At 37.2% G+C, this 27,941-nt stretch overlaps 1 protein-coding gene across 12 annotated transcripts in view; it reads left to right on the plus strand.

Moving 5' to 3' along the window:
• ERC1 (ELKS/RAB6-interacting/CAST family member 1) overlaps window positions 1-27,941 on the plus strand; it is a 302,298-nt gene that overhangs the window by 88,930 nt on the left and 185,427 nt on the right. For all 12 annotated transcript variants that reach the window (XM_055808142.1, XM_055808144.1, XM_055808146.1 and 9 more), the window contains 3 exons: window positions 436-603; window positions 7,902-8,069; window positions 27,777-27,914. In XM_055808142.1, the coding sequence (XP_055664117.1) occupies window positions 436-603; window positions 7,902-8,069; window positions 27,777-27,914 (474 nt within the window). The remainder of the gene's footprint in view (window positions 1-435; window positions 604-7,901; window positions 8,070-27,776; window positions 27,915-27,941) is intronic.

The following is a 27,941-nucleotide window of genomic DNA, read 5'->3' on the forward strand; positions in this document are numbered from 1 at the left end:
ACAGAAACGCGCTGGTTTGACATTTCAAAGCAAACATCATGCTTCTGAGAGAGACACATAGGTATCTCATCTTTTCTGGTATTACAGGGTAAGGGTACTTTCTCATTACAGTTCTGCTTCATCTTCATTAATTTATCCCTGCTAAGGAACTGGGTTTGTTCAGCCCTTTGAAAGATCATTAAGAACAGACTGACTGTTAAAAAGAACTTCTCTTCAAAAATTGATGCTATTGCTCCCCCCTCTTTTTCCTTTATCTTTTGCTCATGACACAAATTTTTGCTGGCCTTCCATTCAAGATAACTGAATACTTCACAATTCCATGGGATAAGTTTAGAGTACCGTACTTTTTGTTGTTAGTTATGTGAATTTATAGTTATTTTTGTAAGGAAGGTATACATTATTTTTTCCTTTGCCTATCTTTTCTTTCTTTTTCAGATTGGTCAGGTGAAACAGGAGCTGTCACGCAAAGACACTGAGTTGCTGGCCTTGCAGACAAAGCTGGAGACCCTCACAAATCAGTTCTCTGACAGCAAGCAGCATATTGAAGTTCTCAAAGAGTCTCTTACAGCTAAAGAGCAAAGAGCTGCCATCCTGCAGACAGAGGTGAAATGGGCAATTCTGTACTGACTGACTTTCATAGAGAAAAAGATAAAAAGTGTTGTTTAATTTCTTCTTGCTTAGGTTATACAGTCCCATAGCCATGCCATACTGCTTGTTCTGAGCATGTTGTATCTTTGTTTATGTTTGATTCTCTAGGGCCCGTGATTGATCGTAAAGACAAGTACGTGTGTATAAGTGCACACATATTCCTGTGGATGAAGACACACTTGTACAACATGCTCCACTAACATGTGGTCACTAATACTAGTTTTCCTAGGCACAACTCAATTGGAAGTTGCAGTGCCTGAGCTGGGGGGATTTATTTTCAAAGACCTTGTAGCTAAAAGAGAGCAGAGAAAGGAGGAACGTTCCAGTAGTGTACAGCTCGCTGAGGCTTCACTGCTGCTGTCAGCATGTACGGGAACTCTTGCATGTAAGCCTGTGTTTACATCCGAAATATGGGCTTTCATGTTTTATGATGCATATTCCAAGATAAAGGAAGAATATTTTCAAAACTGTGTTTTGATAACAAATACTTAATAAATTCCCATATTATGTAAGACACAACTGTGTATCTGAACATCAAATGGATAATAAGTATAGCATAAATTTATTGCTTCTGGGCTTTCTTGAAGAATAAGCATGAAATGCGTGAAGACATCATTTCAATCCCCTGGCTTGGAAAACTGTAGTGTTAGTAGAAGTCCAAAAGATGGCGATCATGCCTCAAAAAATATTTGTGTTGTTACAGCTAAAACAGGAAAAAGCCAAAGGAGCCTTGAAATAGGCATGCAGAAAATTTGTAGATAATACTGGTAGGAAGATTCTGTATTACAAGAGTGTAAGAGAATTTATTTGGACTTTTTACCCTCATGTAGCTTTCCTTTAGCCATGTTCAGTGAATCTATACGTGCACATGGCCTTGTCCACATGCAGAAATCAAGTTACGTAGTAAATATCTTTTGATGTTCTAAGATGGCTTTTCTGATTATTCTCAGATTTATGTAGAAGTTGAAATTGCATTAGTCTGTATAGCTGTGAAAGTGTGCTAGTTTACAATCACAAACCTCTTGTTAATTCTGCTCATTCTTTTTCACTAGTCAAGAATGTACCATAATTTGTACATGTTTACTTTAAAAAATATTTGCATTTTAAAATATAATTTGAAGTAGGTATTGGGTAAATAAGCATATTATAATGTAAATTGCAGGTTTTGATCCATTATGATGATTGAAAAGAATATAGATATATTAAATTACTGTGCAGTATTGTGACAAACCTACAAAGCTAGAAACACATTTCTCTTCTGACTTTTAAATAATAAAAAGTGGTACTTGTCTGCCCATGAGAGGTGAAGTTCTTGAAATAATTTAGTTCATTCACAAGTTAAAAGACTTCAGTAGATGGTTATAATTTCAGCTGTTATGGTAGGTGAACATATTTATTCAAATAAGATGTATGGAATTTAAATAAAATATTTGAAAACAAAAAAGACTAGGTTATATACCACTGATAGATACTCTTGATAGTTATTCAGAACATTTTGATTTTATTTTAGCTGAAGGTCAAAGTAGTTTTTTAATACAGAAAATTATTCTACTCTCTAACTTGTAATATTACTAAATAATTATTGAGAATATTTGTTCTTCAGTGGGTTCTTCCAAATGAGATTCTCATGTAGCACCACAATACAAAACCAAATTGGATTCTTCCTCTGAAACATGCAAACTCTTTTACTAAAAAAAAAAGTGGCTGAATGGCTGGGGAAGAGAGGTTTTTTTCTGCTTAATGCTTTTAGGTCATTCGCTTAGTTTGCTTCCACATATTCTAAGTGAAAATTAACAACTACAGTAACTATGAAAGATGATTTTCTGTCTGTCTTTCAGTAAGGCATTGCTGTGGAGCTAAAATATTAAAATACTGTTTTAGAATGATGATTTTATGATAGATTTGATGGATTCAATACAGTCTAGCATGTTCTCCACAGTAAGAAGTAGAAGTCTGGTATGAATTTAACACACACAAAGTGTTGTTGATTATCAGGCTATTCCATTGTGTCAGAGTAAGTATTTTCAATGATCTGTTGATGTTCCTGATAATTTTTATGTAATTCCAAGAATATATCTATACTTTTTGAAACAACATCTTTTTCATCCTTGCTGATGTTCTTGACAGAAAGCTCAACAATGAAATCATCGTACACAGTCACCTTTCTTCTGTTGTCACAAGTGATCCTCTCAAGTACAAGATGGAAACATGTTGATAAAACACAGCATGGAAATGTTTGTCATTGCATCCTGCAATGTATTTGGGTATTTTTAGGAAAAGGTATCTTTCTATACAAGAATTTTCACTAGGAATAGGGTAGGAATGTGAGATGCTGCTCAGCCTCATTTGTTGACAGCACTGGTCAATGTTAAAACATAACTAGCTTCTCTTGAGACACCTAGAGAGAGTTGTGAGGAGGAAGAGAGGTGCATTTTCTGTCAGATATTGGCAGACATCTTCATAGGGAATTGATATTTTAGTCATATTTAAATAAACATTTTGAGAGAAAAGAGAATAACTTCATAGGCCTCTGCCTTTTAGTCTTCTGTTAAAGAAAACTGCAGGTAGGTGGGGAAAAGGTGTTGGTATAATAGCTCAAAAATGGATTTGCCACCTGCCACACTAGAACTACAAAGAACAGTGAGCTGTTTGTGGGGTGTTTATCTTGAGGGCTATTGGGTGGAGAGGATATTGTGGTTAACTTTTCAATTTGTGGAGGAACTTTTAAAAATAGATCTAAAAATGTACGATCTCTTTGTAAACAAACAAAAAAAATCAGTATTTATTTTGGAAATAAGACTTCATCCATATAAAGTTTGTGTTTTGCCCAATGAGCCCTTTGGCTTAGGTCAGTGCCAGAAGGTATGTGGCCTTGGTGGGAGGTTAAATTGGTGAGAACATTCCCCTTTATTTTTGTATACTGCCCAAGCTGACATGATTCTGTAATTGGTCTGTTCCATATGGTAAATTCAGATTAACAGTCAGTAGAAAAATTAATCCAGTCCTCTGGAAGTATTTTGTTTGCTCTGAATGTCTCAGTAGAACATAAAATTCTCTAAGGGCCTGTCTTTATGGGGCTTGTACTGGCATTTTGAACCTATAGTAGACTCTTCTAAATCAGAGACAGTGAGCAGATCACCTTTAGTGAGGAATGTGCAAAGGGAAGCTGGGTGTCTCTAACAAGACTTGTTAGCACCAGCTGCGTGAAGACCTATTGCAGGTGAGACACCTGCAAACATTAAGCTCAGCTCACAGAACAGAGTTCACCGTGTTTAGATATTTAATATCTCGTGCTAAAGGTGAACTGATTCGTGACCTGACCAGGCCCTGGAAGCATCACATCTGTCCTGCATGGAGTTTATAACCCTAGCAAGAACCAGACAGGCTCTGCACAAAGCCAGATGTCTGTGCCTCTGCTCCGCGGCATAATCCTGTAATCCAAGATGTCCAGTTAAGTGGGAGCTGTATGTTCAGAAAGAATTCACCCTCTTCTACAGACTCTATTGGATGTTGATGCAATTTGTACAAGAAGGTGAAGAGTCAACTCAAACATAATTAATAAGAAAAGTCAATGTCAAAAATAGAGAATTAAGTCTTGTGAACTACCACTGCATTCAAAATCAGTTACTAGACATAGCTTTTAAGTCTTAATTACAGACTAGCCAGTCTAACTCTTTTTTTGTGTTTATACGATTTCAAGATAGTAATAGAACGTCACAAAAACTGATCCTTTTAAAAATGTACTTATTTCAGGTGCTTGGAGACTTAACACAGCAATATCTACAGTAGGTTAAAAGCATGTATTAAAAAATATGTAAAAGCATGTATTAAAAATTACATATTCCTCTGTGCATTTCTCAATTATCTTTGAATTTGGAGTGCTTCAGAATTACTTCAACTTATACTTTAAAAAGTAGATGGCTCTTTTTTAGAAACCGTAGAAAGCTCTAAACACGTATTTCAAGACTGATATTCTGTCTGTTCCTTTTGCTGCCATTAATGTAGTCATACCAACAGAGAACAAAAATTTTGAATTTTGCCATTACAGAGAAATTGGGGCTTGGTTATAACATAGGAGAAATTGTACCTTCTGATATAACTGAATGGAGTATGGCTTGGTTCACTGATCTAAACCAGCGGTTCAGCCATGGTTTGAACAGGTGGCAGGTACATGGGAAGAATTACTTAGTCCCAGGAAAAGAGTAGAAGACTGTTTTTTCTAGGCATCACTAACATCTTCCTAAACCTGAGTAGGAATCACCAGTGTCATAACACTCTGATTGCTACTGTACAGTGGAGGTGATGGTAAAAAAGAGAAAACCACATGTGCAACCTGAGTTCTATTGACTCATACTACTGAGTCGGTTCTGAAGCTCACTTTTGAAAATTTCAGTGGTTTCCCTAAGCTGTAAATTGGGAATATTCTGAAAGCTAAGGCTAATTACAGAATCCAAGATTGTAAAAAAGGTTTAAGAATAAATTGAAATGAATTATTATGTCATTAATTGTATTTATTCTGGTAGTCACCGGAGCTACTAATTTACTGTTTTTTCTTAGAAATTTGGAATTTTATGTGCTTAGTGTATGGCTATACATAGTTAGGAACAGAGTCATAGAATTTTACTTGTTGCACCTGGAAAAATTCTGTAAAGACAGATCAATGTTTCGTTTCCCAACACAGTTTTTCATACACTGTACAGTGAAGAAATTTAAGTCTTACGTATGGTACCCAGCTGAAGAGAGGTACCTGTTGTACCTGTACCTAGCAAGGCTGTTGTGTTGAAGGTGGCAACAAATATGTTTATTTTGCTAAAGCTTCATGAGAAACTGGATTGTAGGTGCAGGTCAACTTACCAAGTCCACTGTTATACGAAAGACTAGCAATTGCCTGAGCTGTACTGTAAGATTTTACTTGCCATGCATAATTAAAGACATGGCAGTCTATTACTGTGAAAAGCAGTTAGGTTAACCCAGGGTTAAGATAACACCATCCAAGATGCAGAAGTCAGAAGGGGCGTCAGCACCTCAGGAGCTGTTTGCCTAGTCGTTTCCATGTGCAGAGCAAATCTTAAGCTGACTTTGTTGAAGTTGGCATCACCTAACTCCCACAGACCTCAATTCTTGTCACTGTGGGAGGATGCCATACATAAACTGAGTTGACATGAATAAACAAGTGCAGTGTTCTGCCAGGAATAGTGCTAAGGTGATGATTGTGTGTCCTGCCAGTCTTTGAAAATACTCTTGAAAGTGTTTTCGGTGGTTTCCTAGGCAGGGACCTCGCACAAATAAAACCAGGAATGCAATTTACCCCAAACCATAAGCTAATATAGAGTTCAAAGAGAATAATCAATCAGAAAATGGAAAGCATTCCATGGATAAATTTCTGTTTGCAGATGTTCTCTTTTCACTTAATACTGTGCTGTAGGCATCTGGACTGTCTCAAGTATTTTGCAACACAACTGTTGAGCGTATATGGATTTTCTTGAGAGGGAGATTTTCAGTTTCCCTGCAAGAATTAATAAAAGTGACTCGTAGCTTTAACATTAGAGATATCCAGAGAACATACCTAATCAATCTATAAAACCGTGTGTTTTTAAAAAGAAGACAAAGCCTGATCCACCTGCTAAACTTTTCATTACAAATGCTAGCAATACTATAAATCATATTTGGGTAGTACCTGGTACTCTAATATCACTGCAGAATATACTCCATGCCCCACTTGCTGGGTGAAAGGTCAGGAATGTGATTTTAATAACGTATGTGTAAGTGAGAAGGCTCCAGACGTAGAGGTGGCAGCGGGACTACAGTGCTGATGGGGAGAGCGGGGCAGTTCTTTTCCCCACTGGCAAGTGCTTATTGCTCTGTGTAAAAGGAATCAAACAAAACAGCAAAGGGTTTTGTGGGCGTAGCATACTGTAAATGTAGAGCCTTAGAGGCAAGTTTTCCATTAGTAAATCAAAATAAAGTGGAATTAGAATAACACATTAAAACTAAATGTTGCTCAAAATTCCATAAGCATAGCGACTACCTAAATTCTTTCTCTAGCTGGAGTCATCCAAATCATCTTTTCACTTCATGTCTCTGCTAGCCTATGCTGTGCAGAAGGACCAAGATATTCATTGATCACCCTGTTTACTCTGTGTGACTGATGTCCTGTAATGGATTCAGCTAACAGGAACCACATCTGATACTGTCAAATAAGATTAGCAGCCATGCTGGCAGATTTGAGCTCTGTCTGAATGCCGAGTGGATAGGGGTCAGTGGGTTTCTTTTGGTATCTGAGCAGGTTGGTGGTGTTGGATTTCGTATTCCACAATGGTCTTTGAGATTAGTCTGTGCTCTGTGGTGACCTTATTCTTCTCATCAAATTTATATTCAGATAGCTCTGATTCCTTCTCCCATTTCTTTTGTCTTGTAAGCTCTGTTTCATTTGTGTAAGAGAAATGCAGAAGGAAAAGCAAAAGCTTCTCAACATGTAGTTTCGAAGTTTGAGGATACTGTAGAATTCCCAGAGTGTGTTTCTAAATTTACTGATGCCATGGGAGCTCCAAGTATGTTTATGTGTCCAAATTGCATCCACAATATCCTGTACTGAGTCATTTGTTCCATTTTTATCGTTAATATAAAAATGCATTCTGCTGAAAATATGTGTTGTATTTAAACTATTATGTTGATATGTAAGCCAAAATATTCTCAGACATCCTAAGGTAACTGTCCATGTTTTGATCTGCAGTGGCCACGAAGACCTCTGCTTTCATTACCTCCAGGCCTAGCTAATACTCTGATTAAAACCTAGAATATAAAATGACTGGTACTAAAGAGTCAGTGTTTCAATCTCTGAACGTTCATAATGTCCCAAATAAAGAGGTCACCTACCCTACGTATGAGAGAACTTCTCAACAACACATTGTGTTTGGTGGCTTCTTCTTTGAGGAAAAAAAATCCAGACTTGTGTCTTAGAAGACTGAGTTACGTCAGAAGTATGAATTGAGATTTTCCAAGAAGGAACATTAGTCTCATACCATTTCAGAATAAAACATTTGATTATTTTTGCTGTTTAGTCTCCTACCAGTTGAAATGACTGTTTTTTCACAAGCTTATATATGTTGCAGTCTTAAAGTAAGGGATGTTATTTTTCTGAATCTGTTTGTAATTTGTCAGCACTCACTCCCTTGTGGAAGTGTAGTTTAACTTTTCTAAAATTTCTCACTTTTAGGTGCTAACCAAACCCTGTTCTGCATGTCTGACTCTAGGTGGATGCGTTACGATTACGTCTGGAAGAGAAGGAGACTATGCTAAATAAGAAGACAAAGCAGATTCAGGAGATGGCAGAGGAGAAGGGGACTCAAGCGGGAGAGATCCATGACCTCAAGGACATGTTAGAGGTGAAGGAACGCAAAGTTAACGTTCTTCAGAAGAAGGTAAGATTGTTAAGGTCTAAGTCAGATACACATCTTTGATGTATCTCGATTTCTAAGCCTGTCAAAAAGTCTCAACTAGAATTTACGTTTTGGAGATCAATGATTGAGTCCATTCATGTAATGGGAAGGTGGTGAATGATACATTTCACTTTGGTGTTTTGAAGAAAAAAACAGAATTCAAAGCAATGACTGCATGTGCTACTTCTGCTTCCATTTCACTGTTAAGAATGACCGAAATATTTGCAGGAGGGCACATCATCTGAAAAATCAATCCTTTCACACCCACCACCTTAACAAAGCAATGCTGATTTGAAACTTGGGGCACTGGGTGGCTGTGACTTCTGTATGTGACTAAATGAATGAGGGGGGTTCTATCAGTAGAAGCAATTAGGATGATTCCTGGGTAACTTTCTGAGAAAAGTTCAGGAAGAACTTTGTATAATTTTCATTAGAAATGCTGTTTTATCATACTTGATATTTCTTGGGAACTGCTAGAATAGGATAATCAGGGTTCGGACTATCCTGCGTATCTTTCTGCGTAAGAAAATGCAAACCTTATCACTGAAATGGGGGAGGTCCGGATAAGAAAAAATAGACCCTGTCAGAGAAATTGGAGAGGTTTCCCAAAGGCCATTGAATCCTAGGCAATGAATGTTATTATGGATGCTCATTTGCAAATTGCACATATATCCCAAATCACTGCTATACGTGGTAAAAAGAGAGAAACGCATATATCACAATAAATTTTAATTTAAAGAATATTTTTCCCCTCTGTATCTTTCCAGAAGCTACTCTTGGAGCTTGTATTTTATGTATTAGGCTGTGAATGTGTTTGTGGTTTTGGTTTTGGGTTTTTTCTCCTAGACCTTTAAGCAATTCTATGGAATTCCTGTGATTTTGATAGCTCAGAATATTGATTGATTTCTGACACTTGGCCAACGCCTTTTCTTCTCGTATGTAGCTATGAATCATGAGGGTTTAGGTCATGTTCAGTTCTGTTACAGCCAACGTCATGCAGGAAGGGAAGTTCAGGCATGGAACTTAGCCATAAGTAAGTAACCAATAATTCTAGAACAGAGCCCTGATTCCCAGTCTTTATGGTCTCATTTTTTGACTGTTCATCTCTTTAGAAACACTTACAGATTTCTAACTTTCACACTATGCTTGCATTTTGTTTTCAAAATCAGTCATGCACACTCCAGACATTGATTGAGATCCTAGCTGTATGTTCAACCAAGAAGCGGAGAATCTGATATTTGCATAAATGTTAAATGTCAGTGAGGTTGTTTTACTTCCATTGACTCTTACACTTTTTTCGCATGTTTTCTTACTTGCTGTACTTAACTCTTTAGAATCATCTTTCATTGGTTCATTTATAGGCAGTGCTAAAGGTTCTCCTTTTACTCATTTTTTTATAAGTTTTTTCTTGAGACCACTGTAATCCATATTAAGACAGTTTCATCTTGTCTCTTCCTGTGGCTAGCTAATTTTTTGACGTTCATTTGCCTGCTGCTTTCAAGTAAAAGTACTTGGTCTCTTCAGATTGGAAAACAAGGGCCCAGGCTTTTAGATGTAAAGGTTTTGAGGTCTTGTTCTGCTAGATAGTTCAACAGAGGATAACACTACCATAATAAACTGCAGTTTGAGTTGTTTTGTAAATCTGTCTCTGAGCTTCTTTAAAAAAAAATAAATCTATCTGTAGAAAAATACCTGTTTTCTGCTAACTAGAATCACATTGCAGAAATATGAATTTGTTTCAGCCTTGAAGTTGTTGGAACCATTTTCTTTAACATAAACAGTTAAATTGTGAGGTTTTTAAATCCAAGGGTTATTTTTTCAGTTTCTATAACTAGCAAACCTGGAACATTTTTATGGAGAATCCAGCTGACAATACTTTTATCTGAGTTTTGTGGTGCAATATGGAATTTCTTTTTAGTTTTTTTAATAGCATAGGATAAATGAGCACAAATTCAGTCCTTTAAAGTTTTAGGATTGATGTCTTTAATTAATTTTTTAATTGGTTCTCCAGACCTGGAATGTAAGACTAGGTTTGGGATTTTCTATAGACTGGGCTTTGCATTTTTGTGTTCTCTTCAGCATTTTTCCACAGAAAAGCAGAGGTTGAGAAAATACCTAAGTAAGGACAGGTCTGATTTTCACTGTATATTGTGAAAGTCATGAGAACTTGAATAAAATCTGTTTCAGGTACTAGAGAAAATTATGAAGTCTCATTTTTATCTGATATATACACCTATTGTTTTTTGACTGGCCAGATAGCTGTTTCTGCCCTCTGCCTGGACCTTCAGAAATCTGTAGCTCCTCTCATGTAAATGTTTTTCTTTTAAAGCTTGTAAACTGTGATGTGCTTTTTCATTTTTGCATTTCTAGAGTGCACCTTCATATTAAAGTGCACAGCCTGTTTTCTGCTTTATCCAAGTGCCGCCTTTCACACCTTCCAGGACAGTTCAGAATTTTATTGTCATTAAAAAAAAAAAGTGCATCCATTAAACTTTTGCCTCCATGCACAACAGTCTTTTTTAATTTCTCCCTCTGATTATAAACTGGATATGTTCAGACAGATCAGTTTTTAATACATATATTCTAACTGAAGATCTGGATGGGACACTTTAAAGTATCTTCAGAAGTCACAGATAGTAGGCTGTGGGGTTTTTTTAAATGCTTGTAAGTTTATCAACATGATGTAAGTGGTAGATAGGTATTTTAATTGAGCACAGTGAAAGGCTATGAAAGAAGTGTAGCACAAAAAGAGCTTTTCCTCTTGTGCAGTGTTAAGAAATATTTTTTATGGATATTTGAAAGCAGCAGCAGCATGTAACTGCTGCTTGCAGTTATGAGGAGGTATGAGGTACAGGTGTTGGCATGTTGAGGGAATTTAACCAAATTAAGAATTGGATGAATAGATACTATTCAATCAGTTTTTACTGGGTACTGTTCCCTCAGCATATACTCAAATTTGAGGATATTTTTGAAGTGGCTACTCCTAATGAACTAAATTTTGAACACCAAAATTTTTTTAATTCTAGGTAAATAGAATATTTGTAACAAAAGCTGAAATATAAAGATGTTGAAAAGAAGATAATTTATTGAAAAATCATTGACTTGCATAACTAACTCGTTTAGGAAAATTTGTTTACATTCTTTTGAAATTTGGAGTGATCACCTCTACTAGTAATGTAGCCATAGCCAAATGATACAGGGCTGTGCTGGGCATTTGGACTTCTGCTCATAATTTTTTTTAAATTATATTTTCTGTGACTGTTTTAGATGTGCAGTCACCTAATCTGATGACACTACAAAAGGTTGTTTGGTGTGGTGCCCAAAACCGTGCTATAGTAAATTTCTGCAATTTCTGTCATTGAAACAGAAATTATTTAAAATGCAGCCTTTACTATTTGATCTCTTCAGATTCATTGATGCAGGCCACTGCACAGTTTGTTTTATGAACTGTTAATATCATTGTTATATTGATTAAGGGTGGTGAACTAGAAAGTTCTGTTGTTCTAAAATCCAGATGAAGAAAGTAGTGAGAGCTTATTGGCTGATTAGAGATCAAATAAAAGACACAGAAAAAGATTATGAGCAACAAAGATCTGAAAAATTAACATAACAATCGGCATCACTACTGATGCCCAGTAGGCACCAAAATTTTCCAGGTTGCTGAGGAAACTACAGTCTTCACATTTTAAATTCTGGAATCTTTCCCGTTCTAAGCTCCTACAGTGATGGTACTTGGTAGCACCTTTATTTGACACAACAGAAATAGGGCAAATGCTAGAAATTTGGAGACTACAGAAATTAGTTTTAACTTTATGTCTGAAAATTCGATATAAAAAACTTAGTTTGATAGAACTTCAGGATTTTTTTTTCTCATTTCATTGAAAATAAATCTTGCATAAAATCTTATTTTAAGTTCTTAGAACTCCAGGCAAGGGAGAATGTCAGAAAACAAAGTAGGGACCATGCTGGGCAAATTTGAAATGTGAACCTGAAAAACATTAAATTGTGCTTCATTAATCTCTTTGCGACATCTGTCTGTCTGCTGGTAGACCAGGATGAAAAGGAATAGAAAAAAAAATCGATACTCTGCAATCAAGGCATTTTAGAGAAATAGCATTTGGGACAAAAGATAAGTTGAAAGAACAAAAAAGCAGTGAATCAATCACCCTTTGCTTGGGGTGGTGGTCATGTTTTGTCTTGGTGAGGGGGGGTTAACACTCCCTTCATTGTGCAATGCAGCTGCAGGCAAAACGCAAGTTTCAGTCTCTGAACATAGCAGTGGGTTTTGGCAGCTCCCGGTGCAGTATGTGATAATTGACCTGTAATGAAGTAAAGGAAGAACATGGGGTTTTGTGGGTGTGTGGGTGGGCTTGGGGGTATTTTTTTGGGGTGTGAGTTGTATGTGTGTTCATTGTTTTGTTTTGTTGTTGTTTTTTGTTTTGTTTTGCTGTTTGCTGGTTGTTTTTTTTTTTGTGGCTGTACTGACTTGTTTAGCTAAGTATTTGGGAAGACTCCAAATGCATCTTTCCTGTCTTTTGGATAAGAAGCCCTGCCTTTCTCCAGAGGAAATAAATACACTCTCTGCTTTTCTAAAAGTTAGAAATCAAAATAAATATCTTATGCTTAATTATAAGAATTACTCTGTGGCAGGAGAGAGGGACTGCAGATGCAATTTATAACTCAGTCGTTTGAAATCAGTAGCGGTCATAGTTACTAGAACAGCAGTGTTGGATTAGCATTCATAGCTTGTAAAGTTTAGTGTTTGTACTTTTAAAGATTATTTTCTTTCCATTCCCTTATCCATGAAGTAGATTAAACTCCTCAGGCCACTCTTCTACTCCAACCCCGAAGAGATGAGGAAGCACAGAGAAGGAACTACGTTTTCAAACATTTAGTTCATTTTATTATAGCTTCATTTTCTCTGGTTTGACCTTGAACTTGCCTACCAGATGAATGACTATATGGTTTTCTAAGAATTAATAAAAGGTAGGATGGACTTTCAGATATTCCTTTGAGTTTCTCTAAGATGACACTTAGTGTTTAAAAATCCTGCCGTATTAACACTGTGGGTGACGGCCTGTTCAAACCTGCCCCGTGTGTCTGAGTCTCTGGTTGTGCAGACTGTACAGAAAACAGCAAAGTACGACTGTCCCACACAGATGGTCCGCATGTGTATTTACAAAGTTGGTGACTATATGCCCTCTCATTTAAGGCTGGATAATGTTTTGCCTTTGTAATATACCTGTGGGCGAGTTTCTTCTCTGCTTTTTCTGTGCTTTTTTGAATCATGGACATTTACGGAGAGGAGCACCGTTACAGTTCTCCAGGTTTATATTAGTCTGCTCATCAGGCAGCTTCTGCAGGGAGGTAGAGAGAAGGTACGCTGGACATTCTGCTCAGCTAGGACTGGCTGATGAAATAGCTACTTTTGTTCAGGAACTCTGTGGCTTAACAAGCAGTGCAAATACAAGACTTTCTGTAAATACCTCTCAGAAAAAGCCATACTTCTGCTTCTTTTACTGCAGGTCTCAAAGCATGCAACTGAACTGGTTCCAAACCCAGTTCAGAGATCTCAAACACCACAAAAAAAGATCTAACATACCCACAGGCTTGTGCTAGTTTCTTTATTGAAACTGACAGACATGACCTCAAAGATGTGTCCTGGAGTGGAGGGTCACAGGGGACTGGTCCTTCCATGTCCCTGAAGGGTTATCAGACCTCTTCTGCTGCTGCTTTTTCTTTCATTCAAGTCTTTCTGTTATAGGCTGGCTGATCAACCACCGAACATAAAAACAGAGCTGAAATTTATGTCTTTTAAAAATTTCCAGAAGCTGTTTGTCTAGTTTGTTACCCTCTGTCTCCAAGACACTAGAGTTTGTTCTCTTTTCTGGAATATCCTCTCAGAATCACTTTACCACGTAGGATGGGATTTTTAGATAGAGGTATTATCTTCAGTTAGAGTAATAATAGGAAAAATTAGGCAAGCTTTTATCTTTCATCTCTATCAAAATACCACTAGATAAAATCTTGTGGTAGCAATGAAAGTGCCAGAGAAGATTGGAGAGGTTTCACTATGTGAGTTCAAATTCATCATAATTATCCTGTGAGATTTTTTCATTTCTGCCATTCAGGAAGGAGACTAGTTGTTTAAATTGCATATGAGAAATAAAGATGCAACATAGAATTTATTTTCATTTTACAGTGAGCCATGACCACTTTGAAAATAGGATCCTTACCCTTCTGTTTTGACTTACCAATTCTCTGAGAATCCATTGAGCCTTTTTAGGGTAATTGCAGCCCAGCTCAGATGGTATGGTGTGTCTTTTTTTTTTTTTTTTTTTCTTCTATGATTGTACGGCTAGTAAGACATTATTAGGGCTGGAGAATACCTCACTTTCTTCATATCACTTTCCAGTCCTTTGCTAGTTTAGTTTTAAAGGTGAGTGATTACCATAGACATCTGAGAGTTTATTACAGTAGCTTCAGGTTCGGTGTCAGCAAGATTCCTTCCCTCTCATAAGAGGCTTTAGCTTGTGAGCTCTGACATTATTTTGATTCTTTCTGAGCCATATAATAGCACACATTTTTTGATTTGGAGAATGGGTCCTTAAAGGTCTACAAGCTTAGCTTCAGACAGTATTTTCAATGGTAGATGGTCCATAGCACCCACAGGTGCTTGTAGAGGTGACAACGTTCCCCAGGGACTGACCCAAGGAATATACTTTTGATTTTATTGCCTGATCAGGATCAGTTGTGGCAGATGCCTTGTAGCTTGAAGTGCACTCCAGCATTCTCATTGTAAGGGCTTTTGGTTTCCAAAGGAACATGCATTTCGTGGCTCTAGGGTTCACAGCCTATAGTAACGGGTATCTTGTTTAGGATATAATAAACAGTACATGATCACTTGTGTATTAATTGGTGAAATTCCTTTTTGTTTGTTGGATACTTTATACTTATTGAAAACAGTAAATCACCTCCTGGGCATTCTTGGCACTACAGTGAAGAGTTTGAATTGCTTTTTTTCATTAAACCAGAAGTCAGAGACTTAGTATAGTTGTCCTAAGCACAGATTTCTATCACTGAAAGAACACTGTAAGATGTTTTTGCATTGCAAATCAATAAAGGAAGCACGAGACTTTCTAGTCCTAAGGGTCTTTGTGGTTTTATGGTAAACTGTCTTCACAGAAACATGGAATGGTTGAAGTTGGAAGAGACCTCTGGAGGTCATCGTGTCCAACCCCTTGCTCCAGCAGGGCTACCCAGAGTCAGTTGCTGAGAACCATGTCCAGACAGCTTTTGAATCGGGTTACATAAGAATAACTTCAGAGCAGTGAAATCTGTGAGTGAATTTACTCAAAAGTGCCTAATATGCACTTGAAGATTGCTTAGTAAGTTATGTGGGACATCTAAACCAGTGGAGTTAAGTTAAATTTGAAAAATTAATTTTACATGAAACAAATGTTATGCTTTTACAGTAATTTTTAGCGCACAGTTGTGGCTACCAATGCAGCACCTAGGTTAGAGGAACCTGCTGGATTCAAAATAAATTTTTATGCCTGCCTATATTACAAATTGGTATTTGTAAATGGAGAATATGCTGCTTTGTTTCTATATAACCCCCTCTTTTGCTTGGAGCATTTTGTGATACCACAGTACAACTGAAAACATCTGGATCATATGTAGCATATGTACCTATACTCCCAGATGTATGGTAGTATTTTTAAAAATCAAATGTAGTTCTGATGTGTGTGAAAGATAGCGAGCGAATTTCTTACTTTGAGATCTAATAATGTAAGGAACCTTCTCTCAGTTTGTATTGATATTCTTAAAGGATCTTGGCTATTGCCTTTAACTAAAGTATGTGATATTTTTTTCCGCCTGAAATAATGGATATCAACTTCTTTCAGATAAGTAGGTTCAAACAAAGAAGGAAAACAGGACTGTGAGTTAACAATGTTAGTTCTGTAGTTCAGCTATTGTAGCTGGCTAATGTAGGTGGCTCAGGTTTTAAACTGATACATGTTGCTGTAATAGTGTCACATGAGATTGACAAGAATAGCAAAGTTACAAGAAAACTCTGTTGGAGTTTCTGGTATTATCTGTGCTCTAGTGTTCCAGATAACTGAAACTGCAATTCAGCAAATCTGTCATATATGGAAGGTATCTTTTTTTTTTTAGTAACCCTTAAAGAGGAGCAGTCATTTTAATATTATGTCCTTGCGCCTTGAGATAACCTCTTGACTGGCAAGACAGAACATTAGTCATAGGTAGTGGGACTGACAAATCGTAGTTTCTTGAAGGGATCTGGGAAAACAGCCAACTGTGGGGCCTCTTGGCTTCATTATAAATTAAACGTGTAGTTCTTCTGGCAAGATAAAGCTAATAAGCGATGTTGGTGTATTCGCTGTCATACTAGACAAATACAAAGTTCCCTGTAATTGAAGAGGCAGGAAAAGCAAGGGCGTATGCCATTTTTGAGGTTGCTTACATCGGTCTTCCTCATATGGCTTTTCATTGCTCTCTGGGTTGCAAGACTCACAATTTCCAATGCTTTGGTCACCAGGCGTTTTCTGCCCCTGGAGGGATTGTCTGAGTTGTGTCTGGAACAGACATTAGCGATTGCATTAGCCAACTCAGGGATCTTCACTAGAACAAAGGAGGAGTAATTTTTTCAGTTTAAATCAATAATTTCCTGGATTCAAGAGTGAATTTTGAATCCACTAGGCTAGACAGTGTTCTAAGGTGGCTGTCTGCACAATATTTATGCAGTCATTAGGATTGTCATAAGGCACAAGCATACAAATAGCTTTCAAGCTTGTGATTTCATTTATTTGAAGGATAAGAAAACTGGTCAGTATGGAGTAGTATCACCAGGAGAAACTAAGATCACTTTGTCCCAGAATAACATGCATTTGATAATTAGGATGCTCCTCTGCATGATGAAGGGCTTAGATACCTTCCAGCAAAGATGGGTGGAGGATGGTTTTCAACACAACTTCTGGATAAACAGGACCACTCTCTGTCCCTTCCAGCTTTTATTTTCAGTAGAGATTGGAGCGTTGATTTGCCTAAAGCAGTCTGTGGTATAAAATGGGAAAGAATATAACCAAATGATGCTACTAATTTAATATATTGGGTACTTAAATTTGTATATTTTGTTTGAGCATGAGCCATGAAAGAATTTTGTTTGAGAGTCTGATATTTTGTCACCTATCAGTGTGTGTTCTGAAGTAATTCTGTACGAGCAGTGATAGCTAAATACTGAAGAACTCCCCTCCCTCTCCTCTGCGCCCCGCAGTATTTACAGTATGACTTCCTAATCCCTTCCTATTCATCACTCCATATCCTTTCTAGAGGAATGAAATGAGACAATCACAGTTGACTGGGCATCTCCCCTTTGGTTTGGGGCAGTTTTACCTCGTAGTTATTTCTTTGATCATTTTAATAAATCAGTGATTTCGACAAAGTAATTCAGTGTCTGAATCCAAATCTAATTTTAAATATTTGTTGAAGTTGTACAGCCTTCTGCTTGAGTGATCCTAAATGATAATGTAAATGGATTTTAGTTTGCTCTGAGGATTTTCTTTATAGTCAACATTAAATCCCATGTTCCCCTCCTGTCCAGTGGTCTGCCTCAGTGTTTGGTCTTTTCTGTTTCCTGATTTCCATTCATGGATATCTCAGTGCTGGATGAGTTAAGCCTTTCCTTTCTTCATGCCTTTTCTCCTCAGTCTTTTTCTTTAATGAGAGTGTCGTATGTAGCACTGTACTGCATATGTATTGAAGCAGGGATGTGTCAGTAGTTACAGTACCCTTACTCTGTGTAGAACCAAAATCAAAATCTAAACCAGGTCAGGAAAACAGCGTCAGTATTCCCGAGTATATGGGATCAAGTTGCCACAGAATGAAGAATGTTTGTTTCACAATAATAACCAATGAAACAATGTACTGGGTATATCCTAGTAAAGAACTTTAATTCATAATATAGTAATTTTTTCACTTGACATTTTAAAAATGTTACATAACCCTATAAAGCTTGAGTTATTCTGAAAGCGGTGTTAAAACTTCTTAGTTTTATTCCACTTCTTACAAAACAGAATATAAGATCTAAGTTAACATTTACTGGTTCCCATTTTTCCCCTTGTTTTATCAGCCTTCCACAATGAAGTAGATTTGGTTTTCCTTATTTTGAACATTTGGGAACCATTAATATGAAAATACTCCAAATTATAGTATTTGTATTTTTTTCTGTAATGAAATTTCCTAAATAAAATCTGTGCACATTTATTGTCAAAGTCTTTTCTGGGATTTGGAACAGAAGTGAACAAGTGTCCCCAAAATAGTTGGGGGTTTTAATCCATTTGTATTTGGTAGGTCATAGGAGTCAAACTTTAGAATGCATAGTCACAGAGATTGTTTCATAATGTCAGGATATAGCTGAAAGGAGAATTATCATGATGTTGTTCTGCATGATTAGTCCAGGGTGTCAACAAAACGAATGTTACTCATAATTAAATTGTGACATAAATTACCAGATTATTTCAATTATGGTTCTCAGTATAAGTGACATTTTAACATCTATGAAATAAATGAGTAATATATAAACTTAGTGTTTCATTGAAGAGGAAAAGCACGGTCTAAATTAATTTGGTTTGCTATTTATGATAGCAGTGTTCTGTTTTGAATTACTTGGGTGAATGAAAGTATTGCGCTCAAGTTGGAACCAACAGATTGTCCTAATGAATAATCCAGGCTGAAATCTTGTTGGTGGTGGATAGTGGATACATTCTTTTCCCTGATGAATACCAGCAGAAACTAAGAGGTCACCTGTAGAGGAATGAAGCAGGGTGTTGATTAGCATTGATAATATGCAGCTGTGGCCTTGTCGCGAAGGCAGTGGGTTGATGGACGTGGATGATGTGCAGGTGTAGCTCGTTCCTGCTAAGTGGTTAAAATAGCCCTGAGGATGGTGGGAGAAGGGGTTGGATGGAGCAGGAGCAGTGTGGTCTGGCCTCTGGAGGGAGGAGGATGACAGTAGAATCTGGCCCATGGTAAAGCCTTGTGGCAGCCTATTGGTTTGTTTGTGCTGCAGCAGTCACCCAGTGAAGCTTTTAAGATAAACTAATGGTAGAGATGTTTCATGGATTATTTAATTAACCATATGTACTTAATCAACTCTCTCACATATTGCTGAAACAAATCTCTTATGACCAGCTTTTATATTTTTGTTATTTAATTGCCTTTCACATAAATACTATCCATTCATATTAAAACCTGTATCCTTTGAGACATAACCACTATCAGTGGTTTGGAAAGAGTGCTTCCCCCGCACCTCTCGCTTCAAAACCCTCTTCTTGTATCGGCTAGTGTCCATGACAGGGCTTTGCAATTCAGAGATTCTGCTTTTGACTTGGTTAGGCTATTGATATTATTGAACCTCCTCAGAATGAAGCAATTTCTTAACTAAATTTAACTGTTTTACAGCTGTCTAAGGATGTGAGTCATTGCTAATGCATAATTTTTTCTAGGCAAATGCTTTGGAATTGAGGCAACACTTAAGAACATCTACATCGGCTCCCCTGCAAATGTAAATTTCAGGTCATTCACCAACTCAAAAATCAGTCTTCAGTCTTGGGGTCCTAATTTCTCTTCTTTTTTCCCCCCTTTTTCTTCCCAGACCCCCTAATTTGAATTATGCTGGAGTCTCCTGAAAAGCTTGTAAGGAAAATGCCTTTCAGTATCAATTTTCAGAAATAGCAAACATTAGCGGAATGATTGTGGTAGGTTTGAAGGAAATTCAAGCTGTTTGCTAGCAGGACGGAAGAACTGCAGACTTGATAGTAATGTTCTGATAATACGATTTGAAATGTGGTTTAAATACTGTTTGTTGTAGGGAATATGACAGTACAGAAGAAATTATTTAGTATTCGGAAGATACTATAATCACATTTCAGTTTATGGTGACTGTTCTTGTCCTGCTTTGCAGTGATCTGTCAGCAAACTGGTGCTACCAGAGGATGATTAGGTATGCAAAAGAAACAAGGACGAAATGAAACAATGGGATGGAAATAAAAGTCCTTAGAGATTATTATGTAAACATAGATGAACTACTTTTCTGGCTGATACAAATCTATTTGCAAAGCACCTTTGTATGAAAAAGCAATGGAAAGAGAATAGTCTTCTGGAGTGATGTCAATTGTTTGTTGCTCCTTCACCAAAGGTGCAAAATAATTAACTGTATTTTTGTTGTAGCAGCACTTCTTCCTGCATATTGTTCTTTTCTCAAGACAACTTTATTGAATTAGTGTGCATGCAAAGTTAGGTCAAGAATAAAGCATTAATTGCTTTAGGTATTCTGCAATTTCTAGGGGTTTTTTTAGGCTTTGTTTTCTCCATATGCAAGTTTCTTCCTCTTGAAGCAGAAGCAATGTGCCTGTTTGTGGTCCATACATTTATTTGACGATTTTAAGGTTTTACTTTAAGTAGAAATCACAAAAAATAATTATTTGTGCTTTCTAACTTGCATAGCAACAATGTTTTATTTGTAGAACTAAACACTGTAGAACTTCATGCTAATTTCAAAGGACTTTTTGCAAATTGGAGATCATGAGAGTAAAGATGACAAAAAGATTTTACCATCTGGAAAAGCAAGAAACTGTTGATTCCCCGCCCCCCGCCATGGGAGCTGTTCTGAGTTTTAACTGGACCTGAATAGTAGTAGCTAAGTATGACTGTGTAAAATGTACCACTACGCTGGAGTTTCCCCATCTCACATTCTCTTTTTGCCCTGTCCTTCTCCATGATTTCCCCACCCCCTCTAGCCCGGTTCTCTTTCTTAAGCCGGATATATGTTCCTCTGCAGCCCACGGCCACTGAAGGAATCTCCTGGTGTAAGATCTTTCATACCTGTTCAAGGTGTTACAGAATCCTACTATGTTAGGTTCATTTCCAAACGTCAGGGCATTTCCAAAGTGCACAATGGTATTCCATTACGATGTTGCAAAGACAGTAATGTTCCAGATAAGCATTGAAGTAAAACAGCAGTAAAAGCTTTATTGGAAGGCAAAATAAAAAGTAGACCTGTCTCCACTGGGTAGCAAAATTAATGTGAACGGAACAAGTGTTTTCTACTTAACTGAACGGTTTACCATCTCTATGCTGAAGTGTTAACTGGGACTCCAGAATTTAAAGTTCTTAAAGAAGAGAGAGACAGACCACCACTGGTATCTTGCATTTCAAGGTGTCTGTAATTTGCTTTATACTTAACAAACTTAACAAAATTAACTGATAGGCAAACTACTTGAAGGTGATTTTTAGTATGATGATGCAAGAACAAGAATCTCTGAATATAACTTAGCAACAACTTAACTGTATTTATATCAATTGGTTGGATCATAAACTAAGAAGAGCATACTGAATGCAGCTGAACTTCGGAAGGAACTCTGACTTGTGTTTGCCAAAATGTCACTGAAAAAAGGCAAATTATTTTGATCTATCCTGAACTTCAGAACAACTTAAAAATCACACCCTCACAACAAGACATGGTATGCCTGAAGCTTCAGCATTCATTCAGCTTCAGCACATTGCTGCAAGTCTTGGGAATTTAACCTTTAAAATTAATAGCAAGAACATTACTTTCAGTCTAATTGATTCAGCACAGTAATATGAAGGATATTCACTAACATGGCAGACGTTATTTCACTGGAGACTTTAAAAGCAGCACCTTATGTTGGAGGTTCACATGAAGCCAGCACATGTATAAAAGATCAAATTTTGTTTCCATCCATGCAAGTGGTGAGCTACACCTCCGCCCCTATCCCCAGAATTTGTTAGTGCTAAACAAACAGAGATTTTTGCAGTTCATGCAGGACTGTTGTAGTGGTACTTTTGCAAGATCTACAATAGAAAGACAGTTATAATGATGAGGTTTTCAGTGTGACATTTGTAAAACGGGAGCTTAATCTTACAAAATTGACCGGTAATTTCGGCTTACAGGCTTTCATTGTGGTCTTCAAACAATGTGTTTCAGAAACACAGTAATATTTACAAATCCAGTAGTGTAGCTTTCTTCAACAGCCTCTCAGGACTTAAGGTGACCTCATTAATAGGTTTTTGAATTTCTTGAATTCAGATCCATCTCAATTTTCTAGAGTAAACTTCTCTACTTCTGAAGCAACATTTTTTTTATTATGTCAGACACAACAATGTGATCATGTCTGTTGTAACTGTTATGTTCTCATCCTGATTTTGATGCAAGCCCACCTTTCTCAGCTTCTCAAATGCTGTGGGATTCCAGCAAAATCAAGTATGACTGCAGGCTATCAAATTTTTCTCATTATATTGGTATTCTTACATTGAAGGGAGTGGTATATGTCTCCAACTAGACAGGATTGTAGCTGTTCTGTCATCACATACTTGCTTACTCACCCACACTCTCTTCCACAGCTTTTTTTTGTCCTCATGTTAATATTCCTGACAATGACAGAATTGCCTCTGCCTGTGATCATTGAGAGTCCGTCATGTTCTTGTAGTCATTGACCCTGGAGCTGATGTGACCAACAGGGCCTTTACAAAACCAAGCAAGAACTGTTTGGAAAGCTCACAGCTTATGTCAAGTTTTTGTTTATTGGGATGGCTGTGCCATAGGAATACAATAGAAAACCTCTGAACTCAGCTGATTATTTAGATCCTTTTTGCAGTACTGTTTCCACCAGATGAAAGCTAGGAACAGAAAAAGTGGCAGGCTTAGCAGTACCCAGAGATACTCTTTTGTACATCTGTTTTTTTAATGCAATCAGGGAGTAATATCAGATGTTAAATTTATTGTCCTCTGTATATTCAGTGTGTATCACGGTGAAGATGTCATGTTACCAATGAAACAAAAAGCAAAAACCAAACAAACCAAACGAAAACCAAAGCAGAGCTGCACTGGGGAATTCAAGTGCAGAGTATAAGCAAAGGATTTTCACCTGTTTATGTAAAAAAGTACAATGAAAGATTTGTCTGCAGGTGAGTAATACAGCAAGTCGCTACATATTGGAAACACACACAAACAGTGGAATATGCAATGAACTTTCTCAAGTTGAAAAATATTTGAATTTAAAATAGATAGTTTGCATTTTTAAAGTATTTCCAAACATTACTGGATCTTTTTATTTCTAAGAAGATTGTTTCTTCTTCTTCATTGTCTCAGAATGAATTAAATTAAAGAGCTTTTACAGCTTTGCATTTTTTTCTTTCATCACTTTATTCCTTTTACAAGTCACACAGAATAGCCAGAAGAAAATTGAAAGTGGGAAATGAAATGCAAATGCAGTTAATTCTGATACAGCCCAGGTGATGAAAAAAGTTTTCATTGTAAAGTGTTGATCTTGGATTAAAAATAAATACTCTGCAGAAGGAAAAAAGTTCTTTTCCAGTAACATGGTGGGGCAAAAAAAAGAAATTGAGTGACCAGTTCACAAACCCACTTCATTTATTCTAATTCAGACGTCACTGGTGCAATAGAAATTGTTCTGCAAGTGTTCAATTTCCGTATACCCTAGGGTTGATGATGGTTCTACAGAAGGATTTCTTGGTTGAAGCATGATGGGAAGGATCTAGTAGTAACCTCTATCTAGAGAAATTTGGGAATTGATGTGTGGCCTTGATAGATATATAACTAGATGTCTCATTTAAATCCTTAGGCTGTTCTTAATTTGTATTTGCTTGGGGTTTCCAGCAAGATTGCTATTTGCAAAAAGTAGAATGCTTCCTTGCCTTTGAAACAGAATGCCAGGGGAAACTTATCTTGCCTCTGTGCTTCAGGGCTGGAAGGCAAAATACTTAGTTCCACACAACTAGGAATAAATCACCCAGGTTGAAACATGATAGTGCCTGACAACTGGTAATGTTGGAAAGAAAGATTTCAGTAAATATTATTGATGAGGAAATTGGTAGGCAGAGCAGATGGTCCCAGTGTATGTATGTGTACCTTTACAGTAAGCTTAGTGTTGCTAACTTATCTGTAGATTGCTGTCTTTACCCTGCAAAATAAGTATATATGGCAAGAATAAAATTATTAATAATCTAATAGAGTGCATATTTTTTATTTTTCCTTTTTAGAAAGGTGGTACAGTAATATATATACACACACACACACATTCCTTAGCTTTGTACAGTACTCGTTCACTCCTTGTCCCTTCATGCTTTCCAGAGGGCTTGGAGATTCCATTGCATTTTATTTCATCTTTTGTTAGGAAGAAAAGAAAGACACTATTTGGGTTATCTGTTTTGTTTTTATCAGTTATTTGAGAATTTGTTCAGAATTGCTGCTTTTGCTGTTGGGTAGGCAAAAAGGAAGGTAAAACAAATATGACCTTTTTTTAAAAAAAAGGATCCTAAAGTACTTGCAAAGACTTAAGTGCAAAATTCTTCATAATTAACTGTATGGGCAAAGTGTAGACTATGCTTTGCTTTCTTCTTCAGATTATTTAATTTTGGAGAACCTGTGGTTTAGTTATTTCAGTAATGCAGGTTTGGAAGAAAATTGGAATAAAGATAGTTATGTTCTTGTTGACTGGGATTTTGTAAGGAAATTTTGCATCTATTCTTATACAAATGTTTCCATATTGACACATTGTGCCAGTTCCAGTTTTCTGGAGTTTAAGGGTCATGTCCTTGTGTGGGGACTAACAGTTATATGACCCTGCAAAAGGCACAGATGTAGGCAGTGGGGTTTTGAATTGGTGCCTAGAGGTATCAGTATGACTTAGAATATTTCAGTGTACCTGCTGTTCCCTGGATGATAACGAAAACCACCACACATTACTCCGGTCTGAAAGTATGCGTGTAGACTGAAAGAATAGACAGATTTGCGCTTTCTACGCATTACATTATTATTAATTCTTGTGTGTACAGGGGGATGCAGTTGCAATGGGAAGATGCAGCAGTCATCTTCTGTCATACAGCTGTCGTCTTACTCTGGTCACAGTAAACAGTGTTACTGAAACATGAAAATGCGCGCTGTGCTTGTGCAAATGCTTGTGCTGCCTTGGCAAGCATCGTAATATATGCTGAAGCTGTATTATTTAGCTGTCTCTTGTGTGTGGTTTGCTCACAGCAGAAAGTCACGCTGCACTATCCCCTCTTCAGCCAGTCGGAGCCTCTAAGAGTGTGTTTCACCTCCAGAAGTAAACATGAGTCTAAGAATAGCTCAGCCTTCTTTGTAGTATATTTTAATGGTTGGCTGTCTAAACAGCCAGCCTGTCTAGACAGCTGAGAACACTGACAGCTCCTAAGGTCAAAAGCAGCCACGTAGGCTACTCCTGGGGATGCCACCTCCTCAGCAGCTGTACGTGTGGGTGCCGGGAGAACTGTTCAGTCAGAACTAGCGGGGTTCTTTCTGAAGCTCCATGGGCGACAAGTGTATGCTAATGAGGCATGAAATAATAGAGATGAGCGTATAAAGAAGGAATTTTCAGTTCTTACAGTTATTTCTGACTCACGCAATATATCACTGGTTATGGGGGTTTATGCTTGTTAAAATTTGTTTTGTAGTGTCATTTGTGTTGTGCCCAAATTTAAATTTTGAGCATGTTGGAGGCCTAATGCTTCTTTCTAATAGAAACAAATGTCAAAGAGAAACCAAAACCGATTTCAGTCCATTCCGTAAACAACAACAAAACATACATAGTTCTTCTGCTGTCAGTAATACATAGATTGTGTACAAAGCTGGATCATAAGTCTACATGTGTTTGCGTAAGAGAAATAGCAAAAACTGGTATGAAGAATCTAATACCAGAGGACTCCTGTGGCCCTGGGTTGCAGAGGAACATTCGTAAGGGTTTCCCTGAATTAGGTTGTTCTTCCTAGCTTCCACTTTCAACACATCTGCCATTATTTGTGACTAAATGGTTAGCCTCCTGCAAAATTTTTTGCATTTATCATTACAGATCTAGACCATTTTCTAAAACTGTGTTCCAGATGTAATTTTATTAGAGATAGCAAAGTAGTAGTGGACGTGTTGTAATAGCCGTTTGCTCTGTAATCACAGCAACTCAGTTTTTCCGGGGTTGAAGAGTAAAACCTGGGGATAGTTGCTGTGTTTCCACTAACCAAGGAGCTGTAAACTGTTGCTCAACAGGTGAAGCCAAAAGGTTAGTTACTGAGTTTACTAAGTACTGGAGTAGATGGCCTTTGGGGTGGGTGTCTCACGGGTGGAGTTGGTTACCTGGTGTGCACAGGGTCAATCTCACATACAGCAGCGAGCTCATTTATTGCACGTCTGCGCAGAGGTGGGTGTTAGGTGGTAAATCCCCAGAGCTAGCTTACCTCTTAACACATGATAAAACATTTTATACGCTTTGAACAATTGTTTACAGTTATGTTTAGTCACACTGAATTCTCATCGGTTTTTATGGGCCTCCTCTCCATTTAGAGGTATAATATTCTTTCTTTTCACCAAGCATATTCTGTGGAGAATGGGCTTTGTCAGTAGGGGGCTTTCTTTAGTCAAGGGTGGATCTTTTAGTATGATAATTAGGATAGTTCACACACAGTTCAAGTAATTTTCTGTTTGATCTCATTAACCATTTGGTTCTCCTTGAGCTCATCTTGTTATTTCTTAGCTTGAGGTATTCATGGTGTCTGTCCCTTCTTCCAAGGCCATCTCTTGTTAAGTGTTTGTAACGTTCTCTTTTTTCAGATTTTTTTCTTGGTTTTTGTTATAGATCTTTACATACTTTGTCTGAATTTCAAGTTAGATAATAGACTGACCCTCCCATTAATCGCTTATCTGGGAGCCTGTCAACTACAGGGTTGTCTGGTTGCATTATTTCTTACAAATGTCTTTGAAAGAATATTTTGCTACCAGTGTTTTGGAGATAGGTACCTTACATGCCACATGTCATTCACCAGTTCATGATGTACATTTGCTGATGCAAGAAGAACTTGTCAGCAGCAAAAGCAAAAAGGAGGCACCTGAGAAGTCTGTACCCAGTTTAATCCTGTGCTGATAAATTTGTTTTCGACAGGTTATCATATTAATGTGTCTGTTTCTTGTGATGTGTATGTATGCATAAAATGGGTTTAGCGTTAGGTCATCTCAGTCTGTCAGAAGATATATTCAGAAATCATAAAATGATTGAATTCTGCACCCGCAGAAAATAAGGCTGATACGTTTTCTGCCTAGGGAATAGTGCTTTGTGTTAGTCCATCATATAGCAAGCCACTATGTAAGATGAAAAAACTACATGCCAGTACAGTAAAGAATATAGTACCACAGGAAATACTTAAAATAATACTTTGAAGAAGTAATAACAGCTTCTCAATTATCAAGTGCCTTTTTTGGTTTACATATGCAGTAATGTTTTTCTCAGCTTTTTTCCTTTCATATTGCTGATACATTGATCATGCTTCAGTCACACAGTGCCCAACATTCTCAGAACTTGGGAATAATGCCCTTTATGTTGTTCTTGTAAATGTTATTTAGACTTTCTTGTCTGACTTCTTTCCCGGTTATTGGGAATGTTGCTGATTTTTTGTTAATATTTGATAGTTGAGTTGCTTGATGTTGTGATGTAGGATTATAGGAACTTGACCTTTGCCTGCTTACTTTGCTGTAAGAATATTTTTAAAAGTTTAATATACTTCTAAGATGATTTTGAACGGTTTTGCTTGCTGCTGTCTTAAAGTTTACTCCTCTTTCAGATTGAAAATCTTCAAGAACAGTTAAGAGATAAGGAGAAGCAGATGAGCAGCTTAAAGGATCGAGTGAAATCCTTGCAAGCTGACACCACAAATACTGACACTGCCTTGACCACGCTGGAAGAAGCACTTGCAGAAAAAGTGAGTATGGAAAGCCTAAGCCCCTTC

Source organism: Falco peregrinus, chromosome 6 (assembly GCF_023634155.1).
Source record: "Falco peregrinus isolate bFalPer1 chromosome 6, bFalPer1.pri, whole genome shotgun sequence".
Lineage (NCBI taxonomy): Eukaryota > Metazoa > Chordata > Aves > Falconiformes > Falconidae > Falco > Falco peregrinus.